At 43.0% G+C, this 27,573-nt stretch overlaps 2 protein-coding genes across 3 annotated transcripts in view; one reads left to right on the top strand and one right to left on the bottom strand.

The window, feature by feature from the left end:
* Positions 1-1,045: 1,045 nt before the first annotated feature.
* Positions 1,046-16,189, top strand: LOC103757966. Its single transcript, XM_029961686.1, is given in 17 exon segments — positions 1,046-1,103; positions 1,608-1,738; positions 4,167-4,300; positions 5,824-6,049; positions 7,651-7,738; positions 8,707-8,760; positions 9,654-9,777; positions 10,902-11,017; positions 11,397-11,863; positions 11,866-11,905; positions 12,323-12,383; positions 12,469-12,551; positions 12,696-12,727; positions 13,622-13,736; positions 14,824-14,945; positions 15,026-15,103; positions 15,803-16,189. Coding segments are annotated over 16 exon segments (1,923 nt in total). The 5' UTR covers positions 1,046-1,103; positions 1,608-1,623; the 3' UTR covers positions 15,871-16,189.
* A 314-nt stretch (positions 16,190-16,503) lies between these two features.
* RANBP9 (RAN binding protein 9) overlaps positions 16,504-27,573 on the bottom strand; it is a 36,587-nt gene continuing 25,517 nt past the window's right edge. The window contains exons 8-14 of one of the 2 annotated variants that reach the window (XM_029961702.1): positions 26,510-26,618; positions 24,918-25,108; positions 22,740-22,887; positions 21,002-21,075; positions 18,686-18,837; positions 17,881-17,992; positions 16,504-17,464 (exon numbers count right to left, since the gene is read on the bottom strand). In XM_029961702.1, coding sequence (XP_029817562.1) covers positions 17,334-17,464; positions 17,881-17,992; positions 18,686-18,837; positions 21,002-21,075; positions 22,740-22,887; positions 24,918-25,108; positions 26,510-26,618 — 917 coding nt within the window. In that variant the 3' untranslated portion in view covers positions 16,504-17,333. Of the gene's footprint in view, positions 17,465-17,880; positions 17,993-18,685; positions 18,838-20,953; positions 21,076-22,739; positions 22,888-24,917; positions 25,109-26,509; positions 26,619-27,573 lie in introns of both variants that reach the window. The other variant, XM_029961701.1, reaches the window with a different exon arrangement.

A 27,573-nucleotide genomic window follows, 5' to 3' on the forward strand; every position in this document is an offset into this window, starting at 1 on the left:
ATTCTGACCATCAGGGTAGTTGGAATGCTAAGCGAGATCACACTGGCCTTCATCTTGTTTTCCGAGTTTATGATGTGCTGGTTTTCCAAGCACAGTGGGGCCTTTATGGAGACTCAGGCAGAGTGCTCAGAGAACAGCCAGCACGGTCCAGCTTGATCAGCAACGCGCAAAGGTTCCCCCACCAAAGGATTCCGTCGTGTTTGCAGCTGGAGGCAGACAGAGTACGACGTGCTGGTACTAAGTAAACAATAACAAGTGCCAGGGAGCAGCGTAATGAGAGAAACATCGGCCGCAAGCCCTTGGGAGCAACCTCTGGGTGTTCTCTTCCCCTGCCCTCGGGTAACTCTATCAGGGAACATGCCCTGTGCCAAGAGGCCGGGTGGGAGACAGGAGCTGCCCCCGGCCTGCGGGGCTGGTGGTGGACTTGAAAGAGCACATCCCACACGGTGGGACTTGCCTTTCAGCCTTTTCCACCTCTGGGTACGTGTTTTTGAAACCTCTTCATCTGTTTAAGCTGGTTGTTTACGGGAGCGGAGGGAGGGGGGAATTGTACGCCATCTCTGAAAAGGGCCACGACGCTTTAAAAGGCGGGGTTGGGGAAGGGCGGAGAGGAAGAGTCTGCGTGAAAGCAGCAGCAATCTTCTTTCCGCAGAAGAAAAACAAACTACAAACAGCTTTTCTCATTTAAAAAAAAAAAAAAAAAAAAAAAAAAAAAGCGCTAAAACCCATCTTTTCTCGTAAAAAAAAAAAACCTGTGGAAACTGCGCGCTGTCCAAGCGCGGCACCATAGGTTTTTCATCAGCGGGTGCCCAAAACTGCGAATGCCTGAGGGCGGACCTCGAGAGGGATGACGCCGGAACAAAAAAAACCATCTCGCTTTTTTCCGACCTGTTCGCGTACAGTTTAAGCTAATGCGAGGACACGCCACCACCCATCCACCAGTCCGTCCATCCACACCCTCCTCGCCACCTTAACACCGCTATCCTTTTCCCCCCCTACTCCGTGTGGGGAAAGGCGGAGCGGAGCCTAGGCCCGGCCCCGTCGCCGGGCGCGGGGCGGGACGTGCGGAGAAGCACGGCTCGGCCTCGGTCGCCGCCGGCGAGGTGAGTTGGCGGCGGCGGGGCTCGAACCGGCGACCCCGGCGCTTAGAGCAAGGGCCCGGCAACCGCGCGGGCGGACGGAGCCCCGGCGAGGGGGAGCGGCGGAGGCGGCCAGGCGGCCGCCTCCGCGCCTCCCCCCCGGGGCTCCTCCGCCCGCGCTGCTCCCCTTCGCCCTTCTGCGGGAGGGCAGATGCAGCGTAGGCTCTGTGCCCTCTGGGCTGCGCCGCGGCGGCTTCGTCCCTTTTTTTTTCCCTTTTCCCTTTTTTTTTTTTTTTTTTTTCCCCCTCCGCTTCCTTAAAATGCCGGTTTGACAGAGCCGGGTTCCTGGGAGTTGCTTCGGCGTGAGGCAGCGCAAAAAAAAAAAACCAAAACAAAACAAAACAAAACCAAATCGCGGTTGACATTTGCACCTGGCTCTTTGTGGAGAGCTCCGTCGCCGGCAAGCTTGCGGAGAAAAATTAACGCGCCTCAGACAGGCCGCTTCTTCTCCGTCTCTTTTCTTCCCAGGTGCAGGTGCTTCTCGATGTGTCTCTTCCAATTTACCGCCAGAAGGCTGGTTTCCCAGGCGCACTGTGGGCTTAAGGCTTCGTCGGCAAAGGGACAGAAGTTTCGCTTGGAAATGGCTCGTCCTAGTTCAAGTAAGGCATCGGTTTGTTTGCTTAAGCGGCCCGGACAGGCTTTTAAGGTGGATATGGAAGTCTAGAAGCTTTTGGGTGCTGGATGAAATCCATAGGTTAATTCAGAATGTTTAGAAGAGTGTGAAGTTGCTTTTTATTCCTCCAGCTGTTAAAATTGTGTGTCTGTTTAGTTCCACAAACCCCTGCATAATTGCAGTCAGCATGGTTGCCCTGTGACGTGTTTCTAGTGCTTGTAATTTACGCTCGTAAACATACACTAGTTAATTGCATTTCCTTCTCATAATCCTAATGAGTATTAAAACTCATTCCTTATTTCTTTGTACAAGAATTATGGAGGGCCTGGAGCATTTGTAACGGCTCAGGAGCAGGCTGTTGGGTAACCCTAGCAGCCCTGTGCAGGCTAGCAGTGGTAAATATTCTGCTTTTCTTTGTATGGGGATGTTTTGGTTTTGTTTTTTTAATTTGAGAGTGTACCTTAACTTGAAAACTGCACACAGAACTTAACAGGTACAAAGCAAACCCCCAAGTGCTGAGGTGCACTTGCTTTTTCTGCCACCTTGAGCATCAGCGTTTGGTTGCTGTCAGAGACCAGGCTGGGAGGGGTTTTGGCTTGAGCTTTACACATTCAGAGCTTGTGAGGTTTTGTTTACAACGGTGGACTCGGCAGCAGAATAGTAGCGTTCTCTGCCCAGTTCTGTGGCTCTTGTGCTGTGGGTCTTGGGACTTCTCCAGGAATTATTTATCCTTACAGGAACTTACCTGCCTTTGGATGGGGCTTTGTGGGGTCTTGTTTTGTTTTGTTTTGTTTTATTTTTAAGACACACAGTAAATTGTGGGGATTAGGTTTGCGATCAGCAGCTCTGAGTTCAGCTGGAGAGTCATTAGCGTTGTACTGCAGGATTGGGGGCCAATATTGTTTAACATCTTAATTCATGATCAGGATGACAATGCAGAGTGTACTCTCAGATTTCAGACGCTATGAAGCTGGAAGGAGTGGCTGATACTCCAGAGGGTCCTGCCCTGGGGAAAAATAGCTCCAAGAACTAGGACCAGCTGGGGGTGACCAACTGGAAAGCAACTTGGCAGGAAAGGCCCTGGAGGTCTTGGTGGGCACCATGTTGACCATAAGCCAGCGATGAACCCTTGTGGCAATGAAGGCTAATGGGTGTCTGGGCTGTACTCAGTAGGACATCTCCAGAGAGGTGATCCTTCTCTTCTGCTCAGCCCTGGTGAGACACATTTGACATGCTGGGTCCAGTGCTGGGCTCCCTGGGGCAAGAGAGACATGGGCATACTGGAGAGAGGCCAGCAAAGGGCCACAAAGATGACTTGGAGAATCTGACATACGAACAGAGGCTGAAGAGATGGCATTGTTCAGCTTGGAGGAGATCAGGCTCATGAGGGGATCTAATTAATGCATAAAAACACCCGATGGGGAGGGGGTGAAGACAAGGCAGACTCTTCTCAGCAATGCCCAGTGACAGGACATGAGGCAATGGGCACAAATCAAAACACACAAGATTCCATCTGAACACAAGAAAACAGTTTGTTTACTGTGAGGGTGGTCAAACACTGGCATGAGTTGTGCAGGAAGGTCTCCATCCTTGGAGATCTCAAAACCCATCCAACAGGACACTGTTCTGGACAGTCTGCTCTGGCTGACCCTGCTTGAGTGGGGGGGGGCTGAACTAGATTATCTTCAGAGGTCCTTTCTGATTTCAGCCATTTTGTGATTCTAAAATATGTTACCTTAAAATTAGTGTCTGAAGTCAACTGGAAGAGACATTTTGGTTTTTCTGTAGCTAACCTGTTCCTTTTTAATCTTGTTTTGACTCATAGAAAAAGGCAAAGGAAACTTGCCACGTATTTCCCAAAATACTTTCCTGTGCATGGAAAAATGAAGGGAATAATACATTCAAAAATAAAAAATAGTGGTAAACCTATTTCTTAGTTGCAAACCTAGGAAATGGGCAGGATGCCTCAGAAGGAAATGGGTATTCCCAAATTGCCTCAATTTTGAAGGTGATACTTCGTGAAACAAACTTTTTTTTTTTCATCTTAGGATCTTACCTAACAATAAGGAAGCAACTGTTCCTGGGTGGTGGTAACAACAGTTGTTATCGAGGTAGCATCTAGTGTGAGGTTTCAGTTAAAGGCTCTGCTTTCAAATCTTGACTATATTCGTGATTTAGCACATGTTGCCCTACTGAGCTTGCTCATATGCATTTTTGAGGATCCCCAGGAACTGCCCTTCACGTTCCAATATACAGAAACTCAGAAACCAGTTGGTATTCTGAAATTAAAGTCATGGGAGGTGTACCTCGAAGCCATTTCTGGATGCATAAGTGTGCCAGCTCTGTCTGTGTTGCTCTTATGTAAAAGTGTAAGTGCTTGAGCAGCTGTAATTATTTTCCCTCCCCACGCACAGATATGGCTGATTTTCGAGAGGTGTTTGCCAAGGCGAAGCACATTGCCATTATCACAGGAGCTGGGGTCAGTGCGGAGAGTGGCGTTCCTACCTTCAGGGGGGCTGGAGGTTTCTGGAGAAAGTGGCAAGCCCAGGTAGGTACTGGTGGCCCCATGACTGTGCAGCTGTGCTTCTCTGTCCATCGGGTAGGTGAGTGTGGAAGGTCAGAAGCAGCTGAGGACCTGAGACAGTGGAAGTGCTCCCATAGCAGCTTGGCAGGGACAGAGCTCTCCCTACAACTGCCTCTGCAGCTCTTCCCAGTGACCTGGGAGTCTGTTTGGTGCAGCTGCAACTTCTTTTCTGTCATTTTATCAGTTGCTTGGGTAAAACAGCATTCTTGCAGGCAGCTCTGGGTCTTTCTACTGTCCTTGTTTTGTTGCTGCCTTGCAGTTCAGCTGTTTGCTCATCGTTTAATACCCTCAGGGTTTTTCCTACATTGTGGGGCCTTTCCTCTTTTAAACTCCTAAGAGTTTTACCAAACTAGCAAAGGAAGAACCAATGATAGTGACTAGTTGTTTTCTTTTAATCTTGGTGTCTCATAATACTTCTTAAAAATGCTTTAGGACTTTTTTGTTCTGTTTGGGGGCAGGTTCCTCACACTTTAACTCTTCCACAAGCTCTGTCTCTCTCACTGGAGTGATCTTGCCAACACTGGGAGCCACTGGGGTGGGAGAAAAGGTGGGAACAGACACTGAGGGTAGAGTGGTGCAGCTGCAAGCACCAAACTGTGCCAGCTGTACAGGTGCCTCGTGAGTCTCATCCTGGTTGGTGCCGCAGATGTTTCAAGCAACTGTTATGCCGTCAGTACTTGCTGCTCCAAACACTGCAATCACATTTGCCTTTTATGTAGTTTTTAATTACAACATTCCTGAAAGATTTGTTAAAGTTAAAAAGGAGTCAAAGAGGTGAGTTTTTCAAGGTGGTTTGAATCTAAAGATGAGCTGTTTCTTTCAAGTGACTAGCAATGCAAATAAAACCTGTGTGTGTATAAATGACTGGTCCTGCTGCAACAGAAACTTGCATTCACTGTTTTAATGTTAGCAGAACTGTGCTTTGAGATGCTAGACGGAGCTTACTTCCTGATTTTAGAAAAGATAAGGCAAAGTTAAAGTTGCTGTGAAAAGCAGAGATTCAATTTTACCAGCACATAAAAGACAAGACATTAGACTTTGGTTTTGACAATGTGTGTAATTTAGCTCATGTTACACTTAAAAATGCAGAAAAGAAATTCCTAGCAAAAGAAATATATCCACATTATGCTGTGTTTTATGGTTGCTGTGGAAAAGAGAGTTTTCGATGTCAAAAAATTGCGTGCATTGAAATATCTCTGTTTCCTTTGGGCTGCATTAAACTCCTGATAGTTTGGTAGGGCAGCACAGAATAAGGTCCAAGTGTACTGTGTAAGCCCACACACCACACTATTTCTGTAAGTTATTTTCTGATTTGATAAGACACCTTGACTTGTCATCCTCGTAAGGGATATTGATCTATATTCTTATCAACTGCACATGGTTATAAATACAGTAGCAGTGTAAGTGCCAGTGATCCAGCAGGCTTCATCTGGGGAAGGGGTTTTCTTGCCCTTTTTTTGTAGAGTGACTTGTTACATCTTTTCCAGGAGCTGGCCACTCCCGGGGCTTTTGCGCGAAACCCTTCCCGTGTGTGGGAATTTTACCACTACCGACGGGAAGTGATGTTGAGTAAACATCCAAATGCAGCACATATTGCCATTGCAGAGTGTGAAAAGCGTCTGAGCAAGCAAGGAAGGAGCGTTGTGGTCATTACTCAGAATATTGATGAGCTGCACAGGAAGGCAGGCACAAAGCACCTCTTAGAAATTCACGGTACGAGCTGGTTTACCTCTTTGCTACAGGCCAGAAAACCCAGGGTGGGCAGTGGGGAGAAGATAAAACAGGATAAGTACTGGGACAAAAGAAATTTGTCTTTAAAATTATAAGTTGCATAAAGTTATTTACAGTCACACCCTGTTCTCTTTTGAAAGCTGTTTCAGGTACTTCATATCCTCTTTATTTCTCATCTTTAGAATCTCAGAACCTCATCTTCCTGTTTTTAATGGATTTTTGGCAATAGACAGGAACTGGTTCTCCCTTCCCGCTTGCTCAGTTTTGCCTCAGGTCCACCTGAATACATCTGACTGTGACACTTGGCTGATTTCACTTTAGAAATGGGGAAAAAAATCCCCAAGGGCTCCCACTGTGTGGTAGTGGTGGTGCCAGACCAGTTCTCCTGCCAATAAAAGATGTATTGGCAAGACTGGCCTCACCAACCCTGGTAGTTTCCCTCTGTCCTGTTCTACCCTGTCCCCACCTGTGCAGTCCTTGGCTACAGGAGGACAAAGGATCTGGAAACAGATGAGATTCTCTAACCTTTCTCTCCTACACACAGTGGTACTCCCTGTCATTTTCCTGTAGTCAGTGGCATTCCTCACTCCCACCCTCTCTCCCACAAAGTGCCAGAGCAGAAGTCAGGTGCAGCACCTGGAGGTCACTGGGGCTTTTGGATCTGAGGAAATGTGCAAGTGTGGAGAGAAGGAGGGTGGGGAAGCCCTTCTCCACCCTTAGAGGTGTCCCACTCCTCTTTTCTCCACTCTGCAGGCCCTGCATGGAGTGGAAATCTCCCAGGACAAAGACCCATCCTGGCCCTCCAGCATTACGGTGCTTTTTAACTTGAGTATCACAAAAGGTTTAAATGGGATTTCCCACTGCTACTTTTGTGACTTGGACACAAGAAACCTGCACAAAATTTTTTGCAGTTGTGCATCCAAGGGTGAAGCCTTGAGTATAGTTTAATTTTGGTTATCTGTATTTTTTACAAAATGGAAACAATTTAAAACTCTTTGTAATATTGCTCATCTCTACAGCATGTTACTAATGCTACAAAAGTCTTGAGGTTGGGAGTTTTGCATGAAACAACATGGTGTTAATCTGTGTATTTCTGTTTTCTTTTTAAAGAAAATGTTTCTGATCTAATGGGAAAAGCAATAAGCAGAAATAATCTCCCTCAGTGATATTTTATATTATGATTTTTCTCCAAAATACTGTTACAGGACTGCGTATAACTCATGTCCTGAGGTAGAACAAGGTAATACATCATAGCTTAGTGGGACTGCTGCTGTTTTCACTGCGGCTTTTCAGCTGACAGTGAAAGTCTACCTTTGCTGGGCTGGGTGTATGATTAATGGTGATACTAGTCACCTTGGGTTGCTCAACAAAAGAGTGTGGGTATGTGCTGTGTAAACAGCATCTCGTTCATAATGCTGCTAGCTTTCAACATTTGGCTGTTACGTCTATGTAGTAAGTTACCCATCAGGTGTGGTCTTCAAAGTCAAATAAAGGCTGCCTGGGATAAACACAACTACTTGCTTGTACAGCCACACCTCAGAGCCATCGCTTCAGCCCTAATGTTTTCTCTTTGTGTGTTTCAGGTAGTTTATTTAAAACTCGGTGCACCAGCTGTGGAAACGTAGCTGCGAATTACAAGAGCCCCATATGCCCTGCGTTGGCCGGGAAAGGGTAATGTGTCTGCTTTGCAAACTCTCTGTGCTTTTTACTTTGTCTGCTGTTCAGTAGCAAAGGAGCCATTTTAAGAGCATATGGGAGTTCCAGCCAACCACCTCGTTTTACTTTAGTATTAATAATGCTTAAATTTTAAGCATTATTAAACATGAGGATACTGTTTGGTAACTCCAGTGAGCGCCTATGGTGCCATTAACTCCTGTAAATGACTGATTGTTAACCTCTAAGTCATGAGGTTAACATGATGTAACATTATACATGGTCAACATGATACATTATTAGAACAAATTAGAACAATTTCAGCTGATCTACAACTCTCATACTGGACATCAACTGATCGTGACAATGCTTCTTTACTCCCATCCTCTTCACTTTCAATTTTTTTTTTATTAAGTCAGATTCTTATTCCTTAAATTGAACTGTCATAGTCTTATACATGCATTTTCCTCTTCTGCATCTCTTGAGCACCTTGTAGCTTTTGACCTTCAACTTATCAGTAAGATTCTCCTGATTACAGATCTCAAAATACAGATGCGTGAAACAATCAGGATGAAAGCATCAGTTCCCAGTTCCCAGTATCCTTCAGTCTCCTTTTTCTAGCCATCTTCTTTCTTTCACCATTTAAAATGGAAGTGGGCAGGGGTATGGGCCAGGCATATGCTCACAGATTTCTAGTGGAGTTTTTTCCCTTTGCATTTCACCAGAGCTTTAGATAGCTACATAAATAATTGTTGTGCCTTTGACAGTCTTGAACAGTCTTGACAGTCACTCAGCTCTGGGATAATTCTGGACCAATGCCTGCCTGCCATGTGTGTGGTATTTTAGGGCTGCAGTAGGTGTTGAAGTTGGCTGGAGTTGCAAAGATTGCTTGATTGGGGAGCGTGCTTTAAAGAAAACTAAGTTTTTATTAATATATAAAGTGCACTTTTTATGGTTGGATATGTATTTCAATTTTGTAACTTCAGGGCTCCAGATCCTGAAACAGCAGATGCTGCGATTCCAGTTGAAGACCTTCCTCAGTATGTATGGACTGATTTGTTTTTTGCTGTTACCTCTTCATGCTTTGTGCATCTCAAAGGCTTGTATTACTGTTCACATTGTTTTGGAAGGACACAGAGACATTCCACAGGAGAGAAAGGTGTGGAACTTTGCCCCAGAGAACTGAGCCTAAAGTTACGGGGCACAGCTGCCAACAGGAGTGTGTACTAGAAGTCACCACGATGCCAAAGGCATTGCACATTTGTGTACTTGAGCACCAAGATGAAACATGCCTAAATTCATGGGGCTTGTAGTAAGTGAAGTAGTAGGAGAATTGCAGCAAAAAAAATGAGGGCTACAACAGTAAATGTTTTGTTACTTTGCAGGTGCCACCCACTGTTAGTCTGGAATACTGTGCTGGGGTACAGCCACTGCATAGTCCCTCGCAGGCATTAAATGTGCCACAGTGCTTTTTTATTCTGGCTGAAGCTTTACCTTAGCTAGTTGCAGATGCAAAAATCCACTGTATTTTTCATCTGGTCCCTAAGAAGAGGCTAACACGATGCTTCTGTTCTTTGGTTCACTTTGTCCTTAAAAACCTGTTAGCCAATTTGTTAAATGGAGGCCAAGGTTTTAATTTTCATGCATTTCAGGAGATGAGTAAGGGGAAGACACAGTTAAGTATCTGCATTGAAAAACTGTGCAGCAGCCTGTTCCATGTGACCAGGCAGCACGTGTGTAATTCCAACATGTGTAGTATGGAATCAGCCCAGCACATAGTAGGGGGAGGGTGCGGGGAGGGCTGTGAAAGAGAAGGGAGAGAGTGGTGGAAGGTAAGACATGCCCAAGTGAGTATGAAAACTGCTTTGACGTTTTGCAGCCTGCAAGGTCCACGTCGGTAGGGTAATGCTGTCCCTTGGTGATGTTTAAACAGGTGTGAGGAAGATGGCTGCAATGGGCTCCTGCGTCCCCACGTCGTGTGGTTTGGTGAAGCCCTGGATCCTGATGTTCTCACAGCAGTCGAGAAGGAGCTTGATATTTGTGACCTCTGCTTGGTAGTGAGTGGCACTTTCATTACCTGTCCTCTGAACCGGCAGGGAAGCCATGCTAAGGAGGTTGCACCTCCTTGGTAAAGCAGATGTATCTGTGCTTCTCTGAGGAGCTAAAAGCCCCTGAGGGACTCTCTAGTGTCAAGTGTAAAACATTAAAAGACCTTGAAGTTTGGACATATACAGAGACTGCTCAGAAATTAAGATACACAGGTGTTAGGGGTTAGCCAATATTGTTTAGCTGTTGAATTTCACACCCCCTCTACTCTGCTCTCGTGAGACCCTCACTTGGAATACTGCATACAGTTCTGGTGCCCCCAGTGTTAGAAGGACATGGAACTGTTGGACTGAGTCCAGAGGAGGGCCATGAAGATGATCCAGGGTGCTGAAGCACCTCTTCTATGAAGACAGGCTGAGAGGGCTGGAGAAGAGAAGGCTCTGGGAAGACTTTATAGGAGCCCAGAGTATTTGTAGGTGCCCAACCCCTGGAGGGGGCTCTGATCAACCTGGTCTAGCAAAAGGTGTTCCTGCCCATGGCAGGGGAATTCAAACTAGATGATCTTTAGGATCCTTTCCAACCCAAACCTTATTATAGATCTAATTTCTCAAACAGTGAAAAATACAATTATTTTGATGCTCAGTCTAAAAGAAAGGAAGTGACTAAATGTTGTAAGAAGGTAGGTAGCTGTTACCCTGTGCTGCCCTTTTTGTGAAGTAGTTTACATGCACCATGTAGGTTCCAGATCCCTGAGCAAAACACTTGCTCAGAATATTGTGTTCTCTTTATTGAATAATCTCAACACAAGGAATGTCTTGGGGTTTTTTTCCCTGGAGACAAAGTTTTGTTTCTGGGATTATTTTTTTTCGTCTAGAGTTCTAATGCACAAACAAACTTCTTTGGGCTGTATCAGAGAAACAATTCCTGATTGTTATGCTATGTTAAATAGTTACATATGCAGTAACACTGATTGGAGATACTGGTTTGGTTTAATTTCTGTAGGGATCTTCCATGCTTTAGTGGCTTTTGCACATAGAGTGTTCTAAGAAGGACCCTCACCCAAGGGGTTGAGTTGGTTTTGTCTGTTTTAACCACTGTCCTGCTACACTTGTGATTTGTTTCCCTGTCCCTGCAGGTCGGGACCTCCTCCGTGGTTTATCCTGCAGCCATGTTTGCCCCTCAGGTCTCCGCCAGAGGAGTGCCAGTCGCAGAATTTAACATGGAAGCTACTCCTGCCACAAACAGATTCAGGTGAAGCTGTTCAAAGTAGCTGCCTTTAGGCCCCTCCATCTTCATTGTCTTTTGCATCCAACTGCTAAAATGCTGGTTTTAGGCAAATATGGTATAGTTTTCTGCCCAACGCTTAAGAAATATTAATTTATTTTAATAAGTAAGAACAGATGATAGTTTTTTCATGGTGGAATTAAGTTTTACTAAAGACACAACTGCGGTTTCCTAAGTGTGGGGGTGAAGTCTGTCCCTAAGCCCCAGAAGTCCTACAACCCTCTCCCCTCTTCCCTCCTCTCCCCCCCTGCCAGAGGTGCTCGGGCGCTGCCAGATAAGGAAGCAGCAAAAAGCAGGATGCGCTGGTGGCTGCCCGCGCCTAAAACCGGCCGCTCTCGCTCTCCAGGTTTCACTTCCCGGGCCTCCTGCGGGACTACGCTGCCGCCGGCGCTGCACGACACGAGACGAGATCATCTCCTGAGCTCAGGAGCGCCCGACGGACCAAGCGCGGAGGCACGGCCGGGCGGGAGGAGCGGCGGCGAGAGGAGGCGCGGTCTCGCCGGACGCGTCCTCACGGCAATAAAGGGGGTCGGGACGCCGCCAGCCGCCACTTCCCGGTGTCCTGTGTCTGTCGGCCCGCGCCCGGGGGCGGGGCACGGGCACGCAGCGGGTTCCCTGCGCGCACGGCATTCCCCGGCGGAAGGCGGGAGCGGTTCCGTGGGCGGCGGCGCAGGACGTGGGATGGTGCGGCGAGGAAGCGGCCGCCTGCGGGCAGGCGCAGGGCCTCCCGCCGCTCTGCCCACCCGGCCTCCTCCTCGGAGGACGAGGCGGACGAGGCCCCGGAGCAGGTGTCCTTCGGCGTGGCGAGGGAGGCGGCGAGGCTGAGAGGAAGCTCGTGGGGGAGGCGGCCCGGAGGTGCGGACACACACGCGGACCCGGAACGACCATTCTCGGGCACTTCACCCCTCTTGTCCCGTGCTCCCTCTTCGCCCCTTTTACTCCCCCCTTACTACCCCTGCTCTCCTCTTACGGCTCTCCTTACCGTGCTCTGGTCCTCCCTTTATTCCCCTCTTATCCTCCCCAACACCCCCTTACCCTCCTTCTAACTCCCTTCACCTGTCTTACTCTGCCATCCCCTCTCTTACCCTGCCTTCACCCCTTACCCCTCGTTATCCCCCCCTTATTCCCCTTCACCTTTCTTGCCGTCCTCCCTTATTCCACCTTCCCCCCGTTATTCCCCCCTTCTCCCCATCTTATTCCCTTCCTTCCTCCCCCCCTTTATGCCTCTCCTACTCCGCAGCCGTGCTGACGGCGCCTCCCGCCTCCCCGCAGGCACCGGGAGCTGCTGAAGGAGAAGCGGCGGCGGCACCAGGAGCTGTTCGCGGAGCAGAAGGTACAGCGCCGTCCCCCCACCCGCTCGCACCTGGCTCCGGGCAGGCAGTGGGTGAATGCCCGCCTGACTCCCCTCTCCCCCGCAGAAGCGGAGGCTGCTGCCCGAGGCCGTGCTGCAGGAGCTGCAGGAACTGCAGGATGTGGCCGCCACCCCTGCGCCGCCCGAAGGGTGAGGGGGTGTGGGGGGATCTGGGGTGTCTCGGTGGAAGCTGCCCAGCCGGGTCCTGGCATTGGGAGGCCGGGCTTGAAACGGGAGTGGACGAAGTGAGTGTGAATTGGAAGAGTAACCTGTTGCTTTTTCCTTGCTCCCCAGACCTGCTGAGCAGGCTCCGGCAGATGACCAAGGTATGCTACAGCTCACTTTGCTAGCGTGGAGTGCTTCTGATATCTCAGGAGTTCATTTCTGTGCCAGAGCTGCAATGGGGAGTGCCCTGGTGAAAGTCTGAAACGTGGACAGACTCTCTTTTCCCAAGGGAAAATCTAAAGACACATTTAATCTAATTCTTGGGCCTTTTACAGAAGTTGCTTGCTGTACAGTGATTTCAGTTAAAATAGCCTGAGGTGTTTAAGGAAATCTTGAGCAGGTGTTATAGCTGAAAAAGCAAGGATTACCAGAGGTGGGTTAATATTCAGCACTTGTGTAAATTATAAAGGCTATTCCTGGATAGAGTTGTTAAATCATCTTGATACTTTACGCATCAAACTATAATTTAATAGCATCTGTAAAATATGAAATAACTTTTTTTTCAAATTCAGAACTACAGAGTCAAGAGTCAAGAATGTTTATCACTGCTGTTCTCATCTGTACTTCAAAGTACTTCACAAAACCCCTTTTATTTAAACAATTCTCTCATCCAGACCTCACCTAATTATATTGCTGGATGGTGTAACTGCTACTTTTTCTTCCTTTTATTTAAAAAAGATCTATTGGCATAACAAAGAGATGAGCTGAGAACTAAGTGAGACTGAAGCTGAGGCTGGACTCCCATTTGTGGGTTACCTGTAGCTGTTGTGTTGCACTGAATTTTTGTCCTATAATGAATCCCATTTTGTTGATGCCAAGGAAGAGGAAAGCTGGCTAGCAGCCACCAACTTTGGGTTGCTCCCTTGAGGCATGTTTCTTCCCTTCCTTCTCACAGCCCTTCTTACTACTCAGTGCTTCTGAAAAATGCTTGTTGTTTAATTCCTGTTCCTCTTATCAGTTTTGATTCATAATGTTTGGGAAATTTTGTTTTAAAGTTACTTCAGGTGAAGAACTTGAAGATGAGGGTGAGAAAGAGAAACAAGTCCAGGCCCAAGGGCAAGGCCAAGCCAAAATGCAGGTGAAGAAAGGCAAGGCACGCAAGGGTGCCAGGTAGGAGGAGGAAGAGATGATCCAGGGTGTCTGCCCCATGTGGCTGCTTTTGCCTGGGGGATGGGGCATTGCAGCAGCTGTTCTGTCACTGCATGGTTGTACCCTCTTCTGCACTTCATGTTTCCCCTGCTCTTCCTCTTACTGAAAGCATAATTATGTGCTATAAGCATCTTTAATATCTTCTGTTACCGCATGCTTATGTAGAATCATAGAATGGATTGGATTGGAAGGGACCTTACTTAAAGATCACTTACTGCCAACTCCCCCTGCCATGGGTAGCAACACTTTCCTCTTAGGCCAGGTTGCTCAGAGCTCCATCCAACCTGGCTTGAACACCTTCAGAGATTGGACATTCACAGATTCTCTGGGCAGGGCAACCTGTTCCAGTGCCTCACCACCCTCACAGTAAAGAGATTTTTTCCTAATATCTAATCTAAACCTACTCTCTTTTAGTTTGAAGCCATTCCCCCTTGTCCTGTCACTACATGCCCTTGTAAAAAGTCCCTCTCATCTTTCTTGTAGGCTCTCTTCAGTTACTGGGAGGTTGCAATTAGGCTGCCCTAAAGCCTTCTCTTTTCCAAGCTGAACATCCCCAATTCTCTCAACCTTAATGTGTGCATGCACATATATATATATAACAAAATCTATAATATAAATAATTTTTATATGTTAGGTATATATAACTGCTATGAGATCATGGGGCAGTCATAAGCACAGCAGTACGCACTGTGTTACGTGCTGCTACAAGTGGGGTGGTTGAGCACTGAATTCCTGCATTTTAATCTTTTTTTCTTTTTCCTCTTTATTTCTTTGTCACTGATGTCCCTAGAGAGGAATTGCACTGGCTTCTGGGAGAACTAGTTCAAGACTCCCAAGGAATGACTTGGGGCACACAAAAGCATATAACAACAGCTTCAGAGTTTTGGTCCCATTTTTAATTTTTTTTAATACTGCCACCAAGCTCATCTGAGCATCAGAAACCAGCAACTGCTGCAGTTGTGCTCAAGTAGCAAAGCTTGACGCTAATGTGTGTTGTTCTGGGTTCTGTAACCATGGTAAAGGGATTTACATCTGTCTTTTTAACTAGGTCAAAAGGAAACTACGCAGCTGTGTGCTTAAAAGATCAGAGTTTAACAGGCCTCCACCAACAGCTCGCCAAAGACTTTCTAAATGCTCAGCTCTATGGGCCACACACCAACCGGGTACAGGGTAAGCAGTTTTGGTTAGGCAGGTCTACATCTAGTCTTGTCTGGCTTAAACTTGGTAATTAACACTCATTTTCATTTCAGCAAATGAATTTTTTTCGCTTGCAAACAAGAAAGACCCAGTTAAAAAAGCTGCAGTTCAGTTTGTGGACAAATCTTGGGGTGAGTATAAAAAGTCAAAGTGGGTGCTACTTTTGCATATGTGGTTAAAAGTACACTTGAGTAAAACCAGTGTTCCTGTGTTAGAGGCCTGCAGCTTGTGACCCTCTAACCAAAGATCATAAGGGAAGGGCAGCACAGCATTACAGCCTCAGTGGGTGTTGTGAGCATGCCCCTGGAGAGGGTGTGAGAGACACAGACAACTTGGAAAAAAACTGCCTCATTTTTGGTACATTAAGAAAGCACATTAAGAAAACTGCTGTTTCAGCCTCCAGCCTCTGAGCTGTTCGAAGGTGTTCCAGGTATGTGTAAAACCTAAAAGCAGAGGGATATCAAATTCCCAGAACTTCTGTGTGAGCACAGAGAAATAGCCCCTGTTGGGGACAGACTCACACCCACACAGTCTGTGAGGCTCTCAAACACCAGAGACAAAAGTTACTGATCGTTAAAGCATGCAGGATCTGCTTTTCACTTGTGCTCCATCACTGAAAGCACCGCTGTCCCTGCATCCCCCTTCTGAAGGAGCGTGGTGCAGGCTGGTACTCCTGGCCAGTTGAAAGCACCTGGTGTATGTAAAATACCATAGGAAGTTTATCAGCTTTCCAGTCAGTTATTCTGTTCTGAAATGCTGCAGCAGTCACTGGATTGCTGCTTCTACAGCAGAGGGGCAACTAACTAACAGCTATTTATTTTTTTCTTAAGGGCAAGAAAAAAAGGAAAAAGCAGCAAGGTTTAAGAAACGTTGGATCGCAACGCAGACTAAAAATTGAGTCTGAAGACAGCTTTTTCAGAAGATGATATTAAGGACTTTTACTGAAGGTTAATCTCTCAAAACAACACTTTTTTTTTTTCCCCATTTCATCATCACTTTGCTTTCAGCTCCACCTACCAGAAGGCACTGACCTTCACCAAGCTGTGCCTGATCAGACTTTCCTGTTCTCTCCCCCTTTCAGAAGTTCTTGGGGAAGCTACAAATCGACATGAGCAGGGCAGTGTTGTAGAACAGCTGGTGTTAGGACCAGGCTTGTTGAGCTGCCTCTGTGAGGCAATGCCTTTGCAGAGAATAAAGATGAGCCATGTTGTACTTACTGTTGCGGATGCTGCATTTCTTACAGCAGCTTCAGTTACTTGCATCTCTAAAGGGAAGTCTGTACCCTAATAGCAGAATCACTAAGTCAGCTCACACAGCAGGACACTTACTTCCCTCAAGCCTGATGGTTACTTTCAAGCAGTAAAGGAAAATCCCTTACTGCTTGAATAAGATTCTGTCAGTGCATGGACGTGACCCCCCCTGGCTAGAGCCACATTCACGGGTCTATGTAAGAATTGCTGTTCTAGGAGGGAACTCTAGAACCAAGACAATGTAGCATACAACTCCATGCTACCATGTATGTAGAAGTAAGTTTTTAATGGCTGGTTAATTATGATATCACTACATTTTATTGCAATATAGTACTATTTAAGCACTTTTAAAAATGCAAGGTGTACAAAGATTAAATTAAGACTGTAAATTGACTAAATATTTGGTTTTTATATAAATAGGTCATAACCACACTGTGTTGACATGTAATACTGTTATAATACAACAGTTAAACTGGTGAGCCTACACAACAGAAGCTGTCTGTAGTTAAACAAGGAAACAAAGTTGAAAAGACCATGTTAAAACAAAAAACTACTAAGATCAACAGGTTGGGATTGTAAGTAGCAACAAACATATTCACTCAGCTCCTGAGTAATTCAAGTTTTACAGTACACATTAAAAAATATCATTTCTTCCCATCAACACTATATATCCAAACCATTTGCATTTTGCAAATTACACTGATTGAACTATGTAACAATGGGGGTGGAGGTTGGCAAGTCATCCTGCTTGACATTTACATCACCCACATGCTAATACATCCATGTTTTCTAAGTCTTCCGTCCCACCACAAGGTAGCAGGATTTTTGGTTTGTTTTGGACAATCGTTTAAAGGATTGGTACTTGTCAATTTGGATGTCTGACGTTACCAGTGATATTTTCAACTCTTAGTTGTCTAAGAGGTTTAAAGATGGAAATTTTCTCCTAACACTAAGTTAGAAATCATTTGCATCATGCTGTAAACTAGGAAGCAACATAAAGCGACAGACTTGTCCTTAGTACATAATTAAAATTCCAAATTCCAGTCAGCAGAGCTGGTCTACTTTCCATGTTGAATATGCCACAACACCTTTCAGACCTTCAAATGCATAGCTAGTGTAGGTAGTCTTCCACTGTGGCGAACGCACAGGATCCAATGCCTGACCGAGCCATCAATCCTAGACACTGTGATGCCTGTCCCATGGCCAGGGCAAGCGGTGGTTGCTTTGGCAGATTGTGAGTCTCTGGAAAAGAATCACAGTGGCAGTTAAAATACCTGATTAATTTCATAGCAATACACTGAAACCTTGATATTTAAGCTTGCTTCAATCACTCATTTCAAAATTCCTGTGTTTACTTTCAAAGTTTGTTGCTCCTCCACTGTCTGGCTCTAAGAGCAAAGTGACATTTTCAAATTCCCTGGATAAGCACCATTATTGAACAGGCCCATTTTTGGGCTGAACAATAAAAACAGACAAGCACCTGTTACATTAAAGTGCCCCCCAAAACTACCCCTGTCTTCCTGAAAGAGCGTATCCTAACATTACTATTCTTCATCACTCACTCAGTGAGTGTGATGCGCGGTGAGCAGTAGGGTCATTGTGTGGGACGAGAGAAAGGCACTGCCCACCACACGTGGCAGCCTCCAGGCCATACCTACCTAGTATTGCACTATTAAGTACAGAGCACACTGGTTCTCTTTGTATTGGGTCAAGCTGATTTCCAACAGGGCTGCTCCAGGGATCGGAATACGCGAGTAAACTGAATGCATCCTGTGGGAAGATGATTTTTATTACATTTCACAGCTACATGCTACTAGTGAAAACAAGGACTATTCACTTATTTTGATTCAGTATCATGAAAGTAACTGTCAGTGCCTATCAGTACAAAAGGATTAAAAAATTGTGACAGGGCTTGTTCCCCTTGGAGCAAGCAGTGTTCTTCCCAACAGCAAGACAAAAGGTAGCGGTATTTTAGTAAGTGATGGAGTAAGAGAAAACAGACTGAAAACTGCATGGAGTCTTTGGCTGGAGAATTCTTTTCCAGAGCAGTCTCAAATCAAGGTAAACTAATTAGCATGCAGAGTACTAAAGAGACCACATTTTGGGCATCTCTACCAATCCTCATGTGGTTCATTTATCATTAGAGCCCAAAGCAGCACTTTGATTCAAGAGGCCAAGTTACATGGTCAGAAATGAGAGTAAGGAAAGTGCTAAATTAATTTCTGGGTTCAATTGTACTACAGCACAAAATTATCTTCCCTGTGCATGTGCTACACAGACAAGACAGGAGACAGTGCTACACCACGGCTGACCAGAATACTGCTCTCAGACAGACACACACATACGCAAAAAAAATGAGAGAAGTTAAAGCAGAACAGAATTCCAGCACCACATGCTGTGGGAAGTTCCTGCTGGGCAGCACAGTTATTCACCTTAGCACCACAGTTTCAAGATTAAAAATACCTTGAGCATTTTCTTATTCACTGTGTTTTTGCCACATTCTCTTCTTAGTTGCTCACTCATTGCTTGCAATTCTCTTCCAAAATGGATCATCCTTTCAATGGCTGCTTGGCTGCCACCACAGAGCTGACGTCTTAACTGACTTGAATCTACTTCTGCAAAAACGATATCGTCATCATCACCACTAATAGAGCTGAAAGTAACAACCTGTGGATCTACAGAATCTGCACTGATTTCACTCAAAAAAACCATCTGCCTTCTCAGAGAGACCTTGGCACCATATACTTCTGTACTGAGCACTGCTAAATTGCTCATTTATAAACATTTAAGAGACTTCATTAACTAACAGCAGAGGCTGTTGACATGTGCTGTTTATTTTGCAATGATTAATTTAAAACTAACTAGACTATAAACCAAATTTTATCCTAAAATTTTACGGGAGTTTAAAAAACAACAATAAAAATCCACACAGTTCTACTTTTTTAATTCTCTGGTATTGCACTTCTAAAGATGTGCCAAATCCGGAACTGCTAAAAGAGGGTAAAAACCCCTGAACTTCCTGAACAGCCATGATGGAGTCTGCTACAAGACAATCATTTAGACTGTTCATACTCCTTGTAGAATATACTATCTTAATAATTCAGACATTTCAGGCTTCTTTTGTAATCAAGCAGAACATTACCATTGATTTCTTTACTGTTTGCTACAACATTCCCCAACACTAGTGATTTTAAAAAATATTGATGCAAATTATGAATAGTAAATCAATCCTTGGCTTCTCTGAAAGTTCTGTCCTTTTAAAATTTACAATTAAAGCAACATATTAAAGAAAAGGCATTTATCCGTTCCTTGCCTTTTTTTATCAATGGAAGTTTTAAATGTGCATTTTGAGGTACACTTCAATTACAAAACTATTCTTCTTTCTGACTTTACACCGCTATCTAGTGATGTATTCTGACTACTATTTCAAACAAGGATTTTTAACTGGCCACCTTTTTTTTTTCCTTAGATGTAGGCATAAAACCTCTGGAAAATACTTGCCTACTGGACATTACATACACAGCACTAAGGAGAATATATAAACATTTCAAAAAGTGAAAAACCACCAAACTCAGACTGGGGGCAGTAAACAGTGTAGGTGGAGGAGCCACATTTCTTTTTTAAAAAGGTGAAGCACCCACAAGTCTTCAAGTAGTGGTGCAGCTAATCCAGGACATCAGTTTCCAAAGGCAGAAAAAAAACTATGTTACAAAAAGCACAAACAACTCTGTGCCCTGTGCAGCCGCTGCATGTCTGTCACAAGTCTCCGAGGAAAAGGCTCCAAGAGAGTAAAGAAGTATTTTGGTTGTTCTGTCATGGAAATGAGGGCCCTGTTTTTATCTAGCTCCAGAGCATAATGCAAGGAAAACAGCCTGGCAACTTGTATCTCCCTGCTTCATGGCTGTACCAGAATTACATTTGCTGTTCAACAGTTACCTGGTATTTACCAGCAAAGCTGCAGGATGAGCAACACACTTGCTCCTGGAACTGTGAAGCAGTCACAGACCTCTGTATGTGCTTGACCAGACTGCTGCATTCTGGAAGTCTCGAGTTTCACATTTCATTTAAACTACCTATTAACTGATGTCTGGTTAAATCAATTGTTTGAAAACCTAGTTCTGCAGCTGCACAAAGGGCAATCAGAGAGGATTTAAATATTCATTTGTCATCAATGTCAACAGGTATGACTGAGTATAAAGCAAGTTAAGTAAAACAGAGGTAATTTTTAGACCACAACTATACAAGCAGTAATTTTTTAGTGGAAAAAATGAAAAAATTATTTTAATTTTTTTCTACATTTCCCAAATATAGCGGTTTCCTTGAGCATTAAATATTAGCACTTTGCATTCTTCAATATAAAGATTTAGAATTTCTACACTTACTGTGAAGCACAAAGATGCCATGAGAACCGTGAATGGGAAGAGGGAGAAACAATGTGCCAACCCAAAGCCAGGGATGCTACACAACAGGGTGCTTCTTCTTAAAGGTACTTCCTTAGAAATTAATGCTAGTTTCAATAGCCACAAGTTACTTATTTTCCTTATTCTCACACTGATACTGGACCACCTAAATCAGTGGTTATAAGATTTACATCTTGTAACAGCAAAACAAACAAACAAAAAATTAAGATTTGAGCTAATAACCCTAATTTTCAAGTTGGGAAGCATTGCAAGTAAAAACATAACCTTGTTGCCATCACTTAATAAAAATGTAAGAAATATCACTGCAGACCCATTTCTGTGTCACATTCTTCCATTTCGTGATCATGTTTAGAACTACCATTTAGGAAGCCATTGGACGAAGTCTCAGCAACCCCATTGGAGTAGTGATCTGTTTCCATGTCTACATCATTGCTGAAAAAAGAGTAATAAATACAAGTTTTACTCATATTTAAGTACCTAGATTATATTCACAACTTCATCACAGTACTTCCTCATCTTGGCTACTGAAAAGCTGCCTTAAATATTACCAAGTTAGACCACAGTTTCTTCCATAGCAACTGGTGGTACCAGAGCACCATGGAAATTGTAAGGCTGTCTCAACTAATGTTAACATTCGGTAAAATAGTACTTTCAGATGCTGAAAAATTAAATACGTCCCCTATTATTCAGGAGTAAGGAATAACACTTTCTAGATACACACAAAAAATTTTTTACCTTGTTTATATATCTTTATATACACAGAGATGGAGAAAATGCATTGTGAAAATATATTATTACCACTTTTTTTTAAATATAGTTAAGTCTATATACAGCCTACTTTGAAAATGTATTTAGGTAACTAATTCTTTCGAAAATGCCTTGATTTCTTATTTATTCTCAGTGGAATGACAGGGGAAAAACAAAAAAAAGAAAACCCTAAAGCAAATGCTGAGTAAACCAAAACACTGAAGAGATACTCAGAGGCAAATTCAAAGCATTCAATTCCTCACCATACTTTGCTCACAGCAGGTCACAGAAGTGCTTTCAGAAAATGCCAGTACAGTTTTGGGGACTGAGCTTTGCTGACAGTTGCATCCTAAACTGTTCTATTTTGTTATGGAGAATAACAACCTAAAACCTCTGTCAAGACCACATATATCAAATTTAGAAGTTTAATATCTTGCCTCAAAGCAACCAAAAATACTCAAGTTTCCTTTGAGGAAAGAAACCAAAAGGCCTTTCCAACTGAGCAATATCACAGCCAAGGAACTGTCTTCCTCCTGTGAAAAATCTCCAAGTTGCCTGGACACTGCCAGGCTTTTTGGCAGAGGCAATGCTGATGCAAACAGAAATCATGAAGTTAAAAAGTAAATTGTTACTCTTACTTTTTTACCCCAATTATCACTATCCAATTGAAATACTTTTGGTTATCACCACTGCATCATTACACCCTACATGGTAGTTTTGGGAATCCATTTTGGACAACGCAGCCAAGTACTGTTGCATTTCACATCAAATTAGGTTCTGCTGCATCAACGCAACCCAGAGTTACTGGTGATGAATAACCATATTAAACCTGGTTAATAAATTTATTTTCATTCTCTGAATTGAATGTGACAGTGATTGGAATATACAAACAAAAGGAAGTCCACATTTCATATGCATCTCAATGTTTACTTTGCAGATAGTAGCACAAATGGAGAGTATCTGGGAAACTTTTCATTACCTACATGCAACAAACTTAAATCAATGTCAGTGGCTTAAATTAAAATCCCAAATGCCAGAAAGCTAGTTAACCTTCACTGTACAACTTCAAAACTGACCATAAATAGCTATAAGCCAGATAATTTATTTTTGTCCATTGCATTTCTTTAACCCAAGAGGAGAAAACAGCCTATTAAGCTTGAGTCATCAAAATAACACAAAAGCACACCAGAGTGATCACAAGCTGTTGGCCCCTTACACTATGTGTTTCAAATGTCCTTGAGGAAAAAAAAAAAATGACATCAAATTCCACTGAAAATTCTTCCCTGTAATGCAAGCACATGGACAACACAAGTCTTAATATAAGTTAGAAGCATCTGAAGTTTATTCACCTGGAATAGCTGTTAACCTGCTGTGATCTTGATACATTTATGTTGTTTAGCTCTGGTACATTCAAGCTGGTGGTCGTGTGTTTACTGTGACAGTAAGACTGATGTGCTTTATTTGATATTACTCCATTACTGCAACTACTTTCAAACCCTGAAAGAAAGTTTTAACAATTATAACCATCTACAAACTTATTTGTAAGTACCAATTTATAATAGTGAAATAAGTAGAGCATAATTGTTCCTGGTCAGTAAACGCTAGATTTGCTAAACTAACCCAAATACTTTGCCTCCATGTTTCAGGAACCTTTAAATTTTCTACAGTGCAGAAGTTAAGCATTATTATATATAACATATTATATATATATATATATACATTACATATTATTAATATTATTATATATAACAATTACGAACATAGACATGAGAATGTTTTTCAGTTGTACTAATACACCAGTAAAGTAGAAAACTGCACCAAAACAGAATAACTTCTTTTAGAACTGATGCATTGTTTCTGAAAGATCCAAAAATCTTTTCTAGGTCACTGTAGTCATCATGAATGGAAGCAAACATGCACCTTACTAATTGTAATCACAGAATTCTTTTGATAAATGTGCAGTAGAATTTGATGCTGAATATCTTGCATGTTGCTATACAACCTCCCTCCTTCACCACGTAACATTTTACTGTTAATATTGTGCTTTACTAAATAAAATTAGACGATGCTGTGAAATAACAATATCTGGTTAAAATCTCTTCTGACCCTTGCAAAATAAGATAAAAAACTATTAATTGAAGCAAATATTGAACCAGGAGCTCCCTAGTATCTTCTAATACAGAAGCAAGTCACAGAAAGGGCTTATTATTAAGAAAACAGCTGCTACCATTTAGGAAATCCCAAACCTCAATTCTAATAATACATTCATCAACTTGCTTATTAAGGGGTGCCTCTATTTTCAAAATTAGAAAACTTAGAAGTACTTTCATAGAATCATAGAATCAACCAGGTTGGAAAGGACCTCTGAGATCATCGAGTCCAACCCTTGATCCACTACCACTGTGGCTACTAGACCATGGCACTAAGTGCCACATCCAGTCTCATCTTCGGGATGGAGAATCCACCACTTCCCTGAGCAGCCCATTCCAATGCCTGGTTACCCTCTCTGTAAAGAATTTCTTCCTAGTATCTAACATAAACCTCCCCTGGCAGAGCTTAAGACCATGCCCTCTTGTCTTACTGAGAGCTGCCTGGGAAAAGAGACCAACCCCCACCTGGCTACAACCTCCTTTCTACAATACATCCAAATAACCACCTGAAGAACAACGAGAAAATCTGAGTGGATCTCCACTGACACATGTGATGGCATTCCCTTGACACAGAGGGAAGAAGAGTGAAGTTGCTGTCCCTTCCAAGGGCAGCAGTTATTCTGGTGGCCAGGCTACACTGGCTTCCCGTTCCATCCCAGAGAGAGAAAAGTAAGTTAAATAAAGCACACCCAATCAGCTCCAGTATGGATTTCGAAAGTAAACAGAAGTGAAAGCGGATGGTCTCTGCTATCTTAAGTCTTGTCTTCAAGGATGACACGTTCACGTACTATTTTAACATGCTCAACTTCTTCTCTGTAGTGGTGCTCTGGAAGGCACAAGGATCTCCTCACTGGCAGCCTCAAACATTCATGGCTTCCCACTGAAGATTCCGATTACCTAAATACTCAGAGAACTGTTTCAATTGTTCAGGCTGAAATGTGGCTGCCAGCAGAAAGTCTTTTCCCTACTCCACCACCGAGCTTTCAGTGTTTCCTACATAAGCGCAGATGTTCCCAATTCTCCATCAACACCATAGGAAAGGTCTCATATACACCACTTACTGGATTTAAACCACCCTGCCTAAGCCATAAATTATCATCAAAAGGAAAACAGAAATTTTTTATCAGAACCTTTCATCTCCCAGAGAGAAGCCTTTCTTAGAAATTGGTGACAACCTGCTTTGCAAACCCATAGTAAAAACAACAGCACATGCAAAAAACATATGATGAAACCTTCACTTTGCCCAGTGACTGAAAATCACATATTTTAATCACTAAAATTATACTGTTATACAAAGCATTCAGTATAAAATCTTAAGTAAAACAAACAGGTGTGGTATTTCCAAATCTATGTGGTACATCCTCCACGTCAACTTACCAGTAAAGTGTGTGCTGCTCCCTTTGCCTGTTGCCAAATTGTGAATATTCATTCCATGGCTGGGACTCATGCTAGGACTACTGAATGATCGTGGGCTAACAGGGTAACTATCTTGAGATTTTGGACTGTGGCCTCCCAAACACCGCACTTCACTGTCCGTACCATTCACCATCTCTATAAACTGGCGCACCCTAAACAAAAGGCAGAAAGTTAAGCTAATAAAACAATTTACACATTTCAAATTACCAATGATAGCAATGATTTCATTTTAGTGTTAAGTACAGAACAAGACTGACTCAACAAAATGCTGGATGTCAGTAACCCAATCGTCAATGAGCTTTGGAGTATTCCACCAAAAATAAGCAATTGCAAATTTGTGAGGGAGGAGAACAGGAATATTATCCTTCAAGGACAGACTTTGTCAGCAAATCGTCAAGGTTTAGAGAATTAAACTATATTTTCTTAACTGTTTTGTTTTATTGGCAGGGGCGAGGTTATTTCTTGAGAAAGATACGTTGGTATGTTGTTGTCTGTCATTTCTCTCAAAGTAAATGAGAATATAGTTTGACTGTCTGAAATAGCAAAGGGTAATAACTCTTAACATTAAACATTTGCACTAGAAAACAGTTTGAAAAACAAGCTCGTATACAAACCTTCCCTTTAGAGGCTGTTGCTCTTTGTCAATTGCATTTTAGATAAGAAGGTTTTAGTATGGACTTTAAGAAAGCTCAGAACTACGGCTTTATGCTTCAATAACAAAATTGAACGACCAAATTTAAAAATTTAGAACAACAGATTGAGAAAAAGGTAACATACAACTGACGTTATCAAGTGAAGTGTTTCATCAAAATGTTCACATTTTGTGAATTCTGTGATAAGTCTGGAGTACTATATCACGTGAATTCTGTTCAGCACTTGAGCATGACAGACTTCAAACACATTCCAAGTTACTTAACTGAACATAAAACTAAAGTGCTTTGTTCTTACAGGAGATAACAGATTTTTTCGACATTCAAACACTGCAATGTGATACAAAATTCTGGAGGAACAGCCCAGCTGGCAAGTAAAAATGCCAGAATGAAGGTAACTATCGTGTGCCTGGGAAGCCAAGAGAACTCTTTGGGATTATGGAATTTCCACAGTTTTAGCCAGAGGTTTCTAGTAAAGTGACATGGAATGAAACACCTCATTTAAACTGATCTTTAAAGTCAGTCACCCCTTTGGAGGAACAGACTAATGTATGCCAACAGGATTCTTAATCTTCTTGAATGTGATACTGTATCACTTTTCATTTTAAGTTTTACTTGACACCCAAATGAATTAAAATTGATTTAAAAAACTACAAAACTTAGTTCTATAGAACAGGTCTACAGGGAGATGTGAATTATGCTGCAAACCAGGAGCTTGATGACAAAACCTAGTTAAACATGTAGCAAATAAGAAGAGCATAAAAAAGTGAAATATACACATTTTCTAAAAAGCGCTGCTTAACTTTGTTTAAATTTCTGTGAAAGCTTTAAATGAGTAACTGTCTTGACTCAGAAGGTACTGTGCCATCTATAAACACACATCTGTATAATTTGAAGACTCACTTTAATGCAAATAAGAGATTAGGATTTCTTTCTAGTAAACTTGGATACAACTGTTGTGTTGTTTCAATGGCTTCTCCCATTCTTCCTGCTAAAACCAATTTCTGAATTCCTGTTCACCAAAAAACAAATAAGAGATTAGGATTTTTTTCTAGTAAACTTGGATACAGCTGTTATGTTGTTTCAATGGGTTCTCCATTCATCCTGCCAAAACCAATTTCTGAATTTCTGTTCACCAAAACCAACATCAGTTAAATGGACAGCTTATGGATTAATACACGTACATTAATGATTAAAAGACACTGCAACCATCAATCAACAAGATTTTTTTTTTCTCTTAGAAAAAAATAGTGTAAAGAAAGATCATGCTTCCTTAAAACGTTCAAAAGGAAAATTTAAGAACTGCACTCCACCTACATATATCTAAATGAGAACTCAGTATATTTATTGCCAGCATCTAACTGCTTTGTAGTCAGATTGTGCATTTAGAGCTAGAATAAGACTACAGACACTCTCTACAATTTACTTCTCATTTTCACAACTTTATAAATAAGCACATACCAAACTATTGTCACTCAAAAACATCCAAATTGCATCCCACTCCCACAGGTTCAGTTTTGACTGAGAAAAACAAAAATTTAGTCTCTCTCACCTACAACACATACTTCCAGTCAGGTTACAGTTGAGTAAAGCTTTTCACAACAGTCCCTGCTTTAGTGGATACTTCTGTGGCTGTAACTTAGCACAAGTTGCAAACAGTCTCACCATTCTATCCACTGACAGAGAAACTCATCCAAATGAAAAACGGCCCAACAAATGGGATATTTTACAACCAGAGTAGTTTCCCCATGTGGTATGTCATGCAGTAACACAACTGCTTATGTTCATAGAGGAGAGATTTAAATGGATGAGGAAGGCACTGTTTAATCGGGCTGCCCAAGAGCCCTGCCATGGCAAGTTAGAACTCAACTGCTGTTAGATCTCCTTGTCCTCTTCCCCCTCACATCTGTAAACAGGAAAACTCAAGTTTAACTAATAAAGCATTCTCTAAACTCAATCTCTTTTCA

This window comes from Manacus vitellinus, unplaced genomic scaffold, assembly GCF_001715985.3.
Source record: "Manacus vitellinus isolate BGI_N305 unplaced genomic scaffold, ASM171598v3 scaffold_39_pilon, whole genome shotgun sequence".
In the NCBI taxonomy this organism is placed as follows: Eukaryota; Metazoa; Chordata; class Aves; order Passeriformes; family Pipridae; genus Manacus; species Manacus vitellinus.